We start from the raw sequence: 10,033 nt of genomic DNA on the forward strand, positions 1-10,033 counted from the left end.
TTTTTTTTTTCTTCTGCTGCTGCAGAGGTGTCCCTTTAAAGTCTCAGAACAGGGGACTCATATATTGTCATTTCTTTAGATGTGCCTGTGAAAGACACTGCTACCTTTGAACTGCTCCACAAAAGATAAAAAGTTTTTGATCACAAAGATGTTACTGAGTCGAATCTCGGGAAGTTAAGGACACTTAATGTAACTTCTGCTGGTTCACCTCTTTTTAGATTTATTTTACTTTACTTGTGCCTTTATTTGATAACACAGTGGTTAGAGTAGCAGACCAGAGAGAGAGAGAGGGGAATGACATGTGGGAAAGGAGCCACAGGCCAGACCTGAACGTGGGCCCTCCACTAAGAGGACCACAGCCTCCTAAATGTGGCGCAACTAAACCACTAGGCCGTCTGCGCTCCTTGTTTCATGGTTTCTAAACTGGAGAAAAAGTTTAGTTTAAAACACACAAACTCAGGTTCACATACACAAGGTGATTATTTTTTTAGTTTTTGTGGGGGGAAAATAGAAAATTCTCACCTGAGTTTCTAAAACACACTTTCTGCATCTCTTTAAATGAAAACATTTTTTTCTCATCAAACATCACAACCGTCCAACAAAGGGTCAACGCCTTTGATATGTTCAAATAAATGGATATATGAGGTGTCTCAAGCTCAATAAACTTTAAAAACATACACCTTACAGACTGTTATAAAGATCATATTGCAATATTATATTGATATGAGAATTACAACCAGCAAACCTTTACTTCCTGACTGTCCTGACACACTAGCTCCCCCTAGTGTACAAAAAGTAAATTACCAGCAAGGTAAGAAACACCATGATGAGGTTTATTGTTTTGGACTCAACTCTGTAGCACATTGTGAGATTCTAGTTTGTTTTATTTAGTTGTCAAGATGATAAAAACTTGAGGTTATGTCTTAGAGTAAAATAATTCACAATAACTATTCAATCAGTTTTTCCATAAATGGGCAGAACGGATTATTTTGTACATGTAAATGTCAGTAAGTCAGGAAAGAATCAATCTAGATATCTTTGTAGCAGTTTTATCTTCTACATTTTGATTTCTTAATGAACTGATCATTTGTCAACATCACTTGTTTTAAGCCCACGACAGCTTGATTAAATCTTCGGTGCTGTAAAACTGAGAAACTCCAAACAGCAAGTTTTCTCTTTGAACTGGTGTTTCTAAACTCATCACAGCAGAAGCAGCTACATTACATTTCTACATTGCCACCTATTCAACGTTCCTAATACCCACAACACAGCGTTCTCGTACCTATTCTACAACTTTCCACCATTATTACTGAAAATGTGAAGTATTACATACAGGACATACCTGCCTTACCTGATTTTTTCAAACCAAGTCATTCTGATAGGTCCAACCATAGAGTGTCACTCCAAACAAGTTGGTCTTAACTCTGATGTTATCCAATGTTTTTTATAAAGCGTGGTATATTCACATTTTCTGATTTTGGTTTATCATTGTGACTGTATGTCAATTTCTTATCAGTTTATAATTTCTGTACATTATTTTTGTTTATATTTTGAAATAATTTAGTTGAAGGCCTCAAGTAAGCTCAGAATTTCCTACCTCATCATACTGTCTTTGCATTTACTAATTTAATGTGAAAATAAATTTAACTCCAACTAAACTATAACAGTTGATAAGATTTGACAGGTGAGCCGTGCTGCATGTCCTGAGAAAACATTTGTTATGATGAGATTCCTTTGGGATCAATCGTGAGATCTCCGACAAAAAATAATAAAATGAGCCAACTGTATGAAAGCATGTAAACCTAACCTTTGAATATTAACGTCATTAATGGGTTAGGAATAATCCTTTTGAATAAAAACTAAAATCAGCATTTGGTGCATGTAAAGGGTAGTCAGTTACAGAAACCTAGAAGTGAACCAGGTGGATTCATTCAGCAGTCATCAATGTAATGCTAACACCTGGGGGCTTTTGTTAGAGCAACATGTTCCAACCGTCTTCTTGAAATCTTCACATCTGTGGAACATCTCACTTTGTGTGTGAGAGAGAAAACGTAAAAACAAAAGGCAAGAGAAAGGATTCTTTCGGAACATGTTTTATTAACAAAGTCAGGTTTAGTTCTCCTTCTCCTGTACGGTCTTTGTTCCGCGCAGTCTGCCTGTACGACGGGCAGCGATGAGACCGACCTTGCGACCAGCGGGTGCGTCCCTCCTGATTGTTGAGGGTTTGCCAATATGCTGATGGTTACCACCACCGAAGGGATGCTCAACGGGCTGCGAGGAGAGAAGGGAAAAAAATATATACATGTTAAAATCAGTCCGAGTCCTTCACACACACACACAGCATAGAAGACCTCAGCCTCCACTTTCCTCCTCACTCACCCCCCATGCTGCTTCACTGTCACTTTAAAAAATATTTATCGAAGTTTTCACTTTTATTTCAACATCAATCGAGTTGTGCAGTCGTGCATCAAAGCCATGTGTAAATACAACCATTTTTCTAATATGCAAGTTTACTTATTTACAAAGTCTATGGATGAAAAAGGTCCTCAAGTGCCTTCAAGGAACCTTAAAGAGTTTTTTTTAGGTAAGAGGATCCTTGGACTACATATTGTGGAAACTGTTTCACAGATTGAATCCTGAGTAAGGCTTTTCATAGCACCAACACATCACCAGAACTGGAAACCAAAAGATATTAATTTTCCGACACACAGCCCGGCTCAGTAGCATCAATAAGTGCACACCTTGCATTCAAGTTTCTATCTCGACCTTAAGGATCTAATCTGCGGGTAATGATCCTTTGTCAGCATCAGATATCACGGCTGCAGTACATTCTTGTTCACTTACGTTCATAGCCACACCACGGACACGTGGCCAGCAGTTTCTCTTGGCCTTGTATTTGTGGTAGGCACGACCTGCCTTCAGGATGGGCTTGTCAATACGACCGCCGCCGGCAACAACACCTGAAACACAGACAGGACAGAGCAGGTCAGACGGAGAGCACTCACACAGGAAGTGAGGAAACAGCTCTGTAAGAGTCCTTACCAACGACAGCTCTGTTGGCTGAGGCGATGACCTTCTTGGAGCCGGAGGGCAGCTTGACTCTGGATTTCTTGGTCTCAGGGTTGTGGGAGATGACTGTGGCGTAGTTTCCTGAAGCGCGGGCCAGCTTGCCCCTGTCACCGGGCTTCTCTTCCACACAGCAGATGATGGTTCCCTCAGGCATGGTGCCGACGGGCAGGACGTTGCCGATGTTCAGCTGAGCTGTAAGATTAAAACACGGTGAGGGGCGGCTTCACACATTCACCAACAATGTGGCCCAAAAAAAAAAAAAAATCTAACACTGAATTATACAGAACAACCTGCTGTTAGGATTCTGATGTTTCCAGACTACGTCTTTGTTGCCTTCTATTATAGGACCAAAGTTTACACACAAACCAAATGTTGGGGCAAAACAAAATGAAAGATTCTATAAAATATGATCAAGATGCATCCAAGAAGATAAAAATGTATTAACCAAAACTCTGCTTGATTTAAAGACTATTAAAAATAAACTCAATACACAAAAGAATAATAAGTCCCCTTCTCCATAAACCAATGACACCTCGTTTATGTCATCACCTGTTTTTCTACAACAGTCTGAACAGGTGTTTGCTTCATCTGATTGCTTAAAGCGATCCCAACATAACAGCATCACGCAGCAGATTCAAAAATAGTCTTGATCTGACTTGTCTGTCCATATAAGAGAAACAACTTTTTTAAAAGCTCGACTAAAGAATGAGGACATGTACAACGTTTTTGGTTCAATCTCAATGCATCAGAAGATCTCAGCCCTGTTGGGCATTAGTAAAAACCCTGTCACATAAGCATCAAAATTAATTCTACAAACTTACAAACTCGTGAGATAACACGGTGGCACAAATGTATTTGCTTGTTGCAAATTAGCATCTTGGCATTTACGTTGATAGAATCATTTAGAAAAATCCACAACATTTTGTTTTGAAAACCAGAAGGCCAGTTGTTGAAATTTCATGAATTAGTTTATTACAGTATTCTGAAAATTATGTTTAAAGCTAATCAGAAAACATCCAAAACAGATTTGAAAAAAGAAAAAGGGAAAGCCGTTATATTTTAAAAAGGAACAGATCTTTAATAAAACGAGATTCAGAACCAAATTGAAAGAACGTTGTTTTACTGTGAAAGGAATAATCTCAGAGAAACTAAAGAATCAAAATCAAACATGATATTTAAAAGAAAAATTAACAGTTTGTTGAATAAATATGCCGGTGAGATGTACGGTTTTGTTTCGTGATTATTGTGATTTACTTTGTGGCTGTGTTTGCCTGCAGCCAAATTAATTTCATTTTAATTGTTTTTGAATTAAGTGTTTTGTTTTAATTAATGCTTTGTGAAAGAGGGGCAGATATTATAAGCTTAGTCGTCTCTCTGCTCCTTTTCATTCAAAATTTGAGATTTTATGTTTGTTTTTCTTGACTTTATTGTTTGTTTGAAATAAAATTTACAAATAAAAAAATAAATGTTGGATATTAAGCACTTCCAACATCCCACTAACACATTCTGAGTCCATAAAGCATGATTCAAACGCAGCAAGTTGAGTTATAGAGTCAGGATTTTCACCCAGTCTAATGCTGATCAGGAGACATCTTACTGTGGAGACAGAACATTTGGAGAAACTTTGGACCGTTTGTCCTCTTACCCTTCTTGCCGCAGTAGATGAACTGTCCAGTGTGGATGCCCTCAGCTGCGATGAAGAGCTCTGTCCTCTTCTTGAAGCGGTAAGGGTCGCGGAAGGCCACTTTAGCCAGGGGGGCACCACGGCCGGGGTCGTGGATAATATCCTGAGAGGAAGAAGAAGAAGAAGAAGAAAAGTCAAAACAGACACACACACAACTTTACAAGCAAGCACGGCTCCAAACCTGCCACCAAGAAAGACAACTCAACTCAATACAATGAACTTTAATTGTCACCGGGGGGCAATTCAAAGGCACACAGAGCAGTAAATTAACAACAGTGCAAGTAACCTAAATATAAAGCGTCAATTTAAATACAACTTAAAATATAAAAGAGTAGATATAAGTGGACAGTGATCGGACTAACAGATGTAAACAGAACTATGTGTAATAACCGAGAAATGTGTGTGTGTGTGTGTGTGTGTGTGTGTATATATATATATAAAAACAGAGCTATGTGCAAGTAGACAAAATACTAAATGATAAGTTAATAAGGTGAATAATGGATCTAATATAAACAATATAACTGTAAAGGTAAATAAAGTGACCTTAATGCAATGATGGATAAGAAACATCAGGAGTAAAGTAACCACAGCTGTTATGAATACTGATGGACAGACTACAGTGACGTAGTGACAGGTGAGCTCTTACCTTCACGATCCCCTTGATGTAACCATGGCGTTCAGCGAAGTCAATGTGTCGGAGTTTAGCGGCACCTTTTCTGTGCTTGACGTGGGCTTTGAACACGGAGCCCGCACCTTTTCTCTGTCCCCTGATCACACGTCCCATCGTGTCCTGGGACACAAGAACAAACACGCCGTTATTTACAACCCTGACATGTGAACGACCAACTTTTGAGGCCTCAAGATTAACACTCAGTCGTGAAAGTATTTCTTAAAACATCAATTTGACACGACAGCTTGGAAACCGGAAAGAAAAGAAAAGCGACTCTTGTTATTTCTGTGCTTGATTACATGTCACCCATTAGCTTAGCATGCTACCTGCTGAAACTAACGTGTATGTGAGTGTAACTGTACGCAGTAGACAGTAAAAAGTAATTCTAAAGTATTAACTATTACTTTTTAGTAACATGCAAACATATTAATCTCTACTTTTCTCTCGCAGCTCGACACAAACACGTATCGGCTCTGCGAGTAGCGGCTGCCGGCCTTTCAGCCATCACAGCGCCGTGTCACCAACGAGCTCCACAAAACTACTAAAAACACAACAAACAACAAGTCCGCAGCTGAAATAGTCAACAGGTCTTAATCTTTAAGCTTTAACACACGCTCAGAAATGTTTGTTTAACGCGGATGACTGTTTAAAAGTCATGATTTAGATCAGATTTAAGCAAGGGAATAAAATAGTCGCTGCCGTACCTAAACTCCGCTGACGGAAAGAGGAAGCATAAGGGCAAAACGGAGGTTTTCTTCCGGTGAAATCACCGAGGGGCATGATGGGAAATGTAGGCAGATGAACATGACCGCGTTCAACGTTCAAGACGTGTGCTGTTTCTTGTGCAATAGTCGCCGTCGCTCATTTGTGAAGTTAGTTTAGCACATTTTTGTGTTGATCAAGTGATTGGTGGATAAATAAGGAAAATTACAGGTGTATATAAGAAAAAGGGAAATAATTCATTAAATGGAAAAAAAGGAAAAGTAAGTACTGCTGCTAACTGTTCAATATTACTTGTGCAATAACTTAATTCACTGCTTTATAATTGTCTATTTATTTACTCAGTCACTGCACTTTAACTTTAACTGTCTATTTATTTATTCACTCATGGAGTCACTGCACAATAATAACTGTATATACTCTGTCACTGCACTATAACTCCACTTATTTGCACTATATCTCTATATTTATATTTGTTTAATTAATCAGTCACTGTAAAATAATAACTGTATATATTCTTTCAGTCACCACAACTGTCTATTTATTATTATTATTATCATTCATTCACTGAACAGCAATTGCTCTGGCCACTTTTTGCACACTTCTCTCTCATATCACCACAAATATATTTTTGTTGTTGTTGTTTTTGTAAACGCTGCTGTTTAGGATTGCTGCTAACGAAGTTTCGTTGTGTCTTTGTATACAATGATAATAAAGATTCTATCTATCTATCTAAAAGAGGTGTTTCAGCTCGAAAAGAGGGAATTTGTAGGCCTATAGCCTATCCCATCCTACACTAGGCCAAATGAGACACAAGTTTCAATACAAGTCTTAAAAGCTTCTTGAGTACAAAGATTTTTCTTCTTTTATTTAAAGGTTTCTTTTTGGACATTATAGGCCTCAAAAGGACAGTGAGTGGATAGATCAGAAACCGGGGAGAGAAAGAGGCTGCGGAATAACAAGGTTCGGATTCAAACCCGGACAAGCCTGACAAAATCCTAATAAAACGAATATTCATGACATTTTCCAAGAATTTCCCATTCAAGTTAGATAAAGATAGAAGTTGATCACAAAGCACCTTTCTGTCCGAGAGCTCCTGATGTGACCGTTAGATTAGTAAACAGTGAGGAGGATTTTAAAGAGGCTGGAGAATTTCTCAAGCTGAGGAGAGAAATAGAAAAATGTTCTCCAAACACTAAATGAAGAATATTATTATTATTAATAGATTATGGTCTGGCTTAACAGACAAAAAAATATTTAGACATTTCAATCTCGGTCTTTTTTTTCAGTGCAAAGTGAGACATGCAAGGTGAGTCCCTCTGGATGTCGTTTACTCCACAGGTGTGTCTAATCACTGATTCAAGAGGCTGCTGCACATTGTCTGTTCAAACATTTTGTATATGCTTTTAAAGTACGTCTGACAATAGTTCACCAGAGATTTTAGTTTCCTAGGGTTCAGAATTACACAATGTCTGACTAGATTCTATGATTGGGCCTAATCCATTTCACTGTCCTATATGCACATCATCACTAAGAGAGCACTTCACAAGCAATCACAGCTGAAAAAGGTGTCATAACTATAAAATACATTATTAAATATGAACGCAGGGGACGTGTAGCCTACTAAGGACCTCTGTGTTTGTGAAATTCTGGCCAACAGCCCCGTTCTGGATTAAAACACAAGCAGAGGAGGAGTTTGTGGAATACAATCTGACAATTTTAACAAAGGACATGCTGTGTGTTAATAAACCCCAGAAGATGGCAGCAGTGCAACACTATAAGGATTCCAGCTGCAGAAAGTGGAATACTTGCTTTTAACGATTTTTCCCTCTGGGTCCGGCCTTGCAGTGTTTAAGGCTCATTGTTCATCGCATTGTTGTTCAAAGGAAAGATGATTCATGAACGCCAGGTGCCATATTCACAAACCAATCACAGCTTCTGACAAAATGTGTCATAGCAACGGGGTCAACCACGCCTCCTCACTAAGATTTCTGTCTCTTCCTTGCTCAGAGTTGTTCTGAGAATGTTCCTAAATCACTCTTAAGCTCAGAGTCCTTTCTAGGATATTTTAAGCCCAGTTTGTAACAGATGAAAGACAAGAAAAACAGCAACTACGGAAACGTAAGGGCCCTAACCACACAATAATGATGTAGACATACAAGTAAGAGATCAGAATATTACTATCAGTTTACAATGTACAGGGAAAACATACAATTTTGCATTTGAAGGACATGTAATATATGTGATTTTAAAAGAGAAAAATCGCCATTGGGCAGAATATGACCTGAAAGAGGCAAATTAATATTTTTTCTCAGGTCGACCACTAGAGGGAGACATCCTGCCATAAAAAAGGGAAGAGGGAAGGAAATGACTTATTGTTTTTTTTATATTCAGGATTTTATGTCGCATATCTCCACCGATCATGAGCCAAGAGTGTGATTAATGTATACGTTGAACAATGATTCACATTTCACTTTTTTTTAAAGTTAAAAGTGACAATGCTTTATATCTGCGGTGACCTGGAATAACAACTTCTCTCCCATGTCAACAAACCACAGAAAAAGAAAAGGTGTTGGGCAACAGATGGTTCCCCTCCTCAGATCAGGTAGTCCCGCTGGAGGAACAACACCATGACTAATGAGAGCACACACTCACACACACACACACACACACACACACTCACACACACACACACACAGAGGAAGATGGCTGACACTGCAGGTGATAAATATGTGCTTCACCTATTATGATGCTACATTGTTTTATACAGTCCCACAGGTATAACATGCATATATACACACATACAAACACACCTACCTGCTCTTTATTCTTTTTGAAAACACCTCTGCAGTTACTCCAATTGATCAAAATCAGCCATTATTGTTTAAAAGACTCAGTGTAAATACTTAGAGCCTTAATAGTCCGCCTTCTGTTATTCTTCTGCTATTAAAGCGAAACACTTATTTAACAGACAAATGTGAAAAATGTTGACTTCGCAATGTATGCAGCACATTTTTATTTCAAATAAACACATAAAAAGTGCCGATGAAACATTTAGGTCACTCACAAACACCCAAAGGAGATGCAGCTGTGAGGAAAAGTCAAACTCAGATCAAGGTCAGATGTTGAACATGTTTTAAATTTAGTTTTTTTTTTCTCCTTTGTGTGAAGAGACATTAGCAGCAGATGCCAGAGAGCCGTTATCTAACTTCTAGTCAAAAAAGTTCTAATTACACTTATTACAATCCACTTGACAAGTCAAGAAATCATCTTTTTTTCTAAATATAACAAGGGGAGCGTAAGGCCTGGATTGCTTTATGAGTGGGAAAAAATAAAATATGGCAATGGGGCAAATATCAGAATGAAATGTGATGTCTTATTTCAAGACACTCTATAAGAAACATTTGCTTGCTCCATTGGCAGACTTGTTTTCAAACATATGTATCTCATATGTCCAGTATATGAATTCAACTTAAATAGTATTTGAGAATTCTTTTTTTGTGCCTTCACTGTAGAGGCAGGACAGTGGGCGGAGTCAGTTATCACGGAGAGAGAGGCGCAGGATCGAAGCCACAGGGTGGACCCGGACCATGATTATTCATCAAATGTCTTTCTGACAGGTTGTAGGAATATAAATCTGTGACTTTGGAAAATATTAGACTTCTACAGAAGTACAGTTTAGCAAAAAGGATTTGCTGTATCGTTCCTGACTTCAGGTGTACAGTGAAAAATCTGTAAAAACCAAGTGAATACCTGCTCACCATGAAGCTAGAAATAGCGGTTATCTGGTGAACATTGTGGAGCCCTTAGCAGCTAAACAGTCATAAATCTATTTTGTATGGAGATGAAAGTCAAACCTAAAAGGTGATTAAATATTGTCGTTACATTCA

The 10,033-nt window shown here is 38.3% G+C and overlaps 1 protein-coding gene across 1 annotated transcript; it reads right to left on the reverse strand.

Moving 5' to 3' along the window:
- Nucleotides 1–2,077: 2,077 nt before the first annotated feature.
- On the reverse strand, nucleotides 2,078–6,256 carry rpl8 (ribosomal protein L8). The gene is made up of 6 exons (XM_020633969.3): nucleotides 6,128–6,256; nucleotides 5,400–5,543; nucleotides 4,715–4,856; nucleotides 3,043–3,261; nucleotides 2,845–2,960; nucleotides 2,078–2,271 (listed from the first exon to the last, which is right to left on the reverse strand). Exons 2-6 carry the CDS (start codon nucleotides 5,535–5,537, stop codon nucleotides 2,113–2,115), a joined length of 774 nt encoding a protein of 257 aa, XP_020489625.1. The 5' UTR covers nucleotides 5,538–5,543; nucleotides 6,128–6,256; the 3' UTR covers nucleotides 2,078–2,112.
- Between the last annotated feature and the right edge of the window lie 3,777 nt (nucleotides 6,257–10,033).

The sequence above is a fragment of the Labrus bergylta genome, chromosome 13, assembly GCF_963930695.1.
Source record: "Labrus bergylta chromosome 13, fLabBer1.1, whole genome shotgun sequence".
Taxonomy (NCBI): Eukaryota; Metazoa; Chordata; class Actinopteri; order Labriformes; family Labridae; genus Labrus; species Labrus bergylta.

What these genes read in the sequence shown, in the direction of transcription:
- rpl8 (XM_020633969.3), bottom strand. Translation starts at nt 5,537, where the DNA reads ATGGGACGTGTGATCAGGGGACAGAGAAAAGGTGCGGGCTCCGTGTTC. An exon ending in ACATCAAGGGGATCGTGAAG is followed by an intron (nt 4,857 to 5,399) that starts GTAAGAGCTCAC and finishes TCTTCCTCTCAG; the next exon opens with GATATTATCCACGACCCCGG. An exon ending in AGCCAACAGAGCTGTCGTTG is followed by an intron (nt 2,961 to 3,042) that starts GTAAGGACTCTT and finishes TCTGTGTTTCAG; the next exon opens with GTGTTGTTGCCGGCGGCGGT.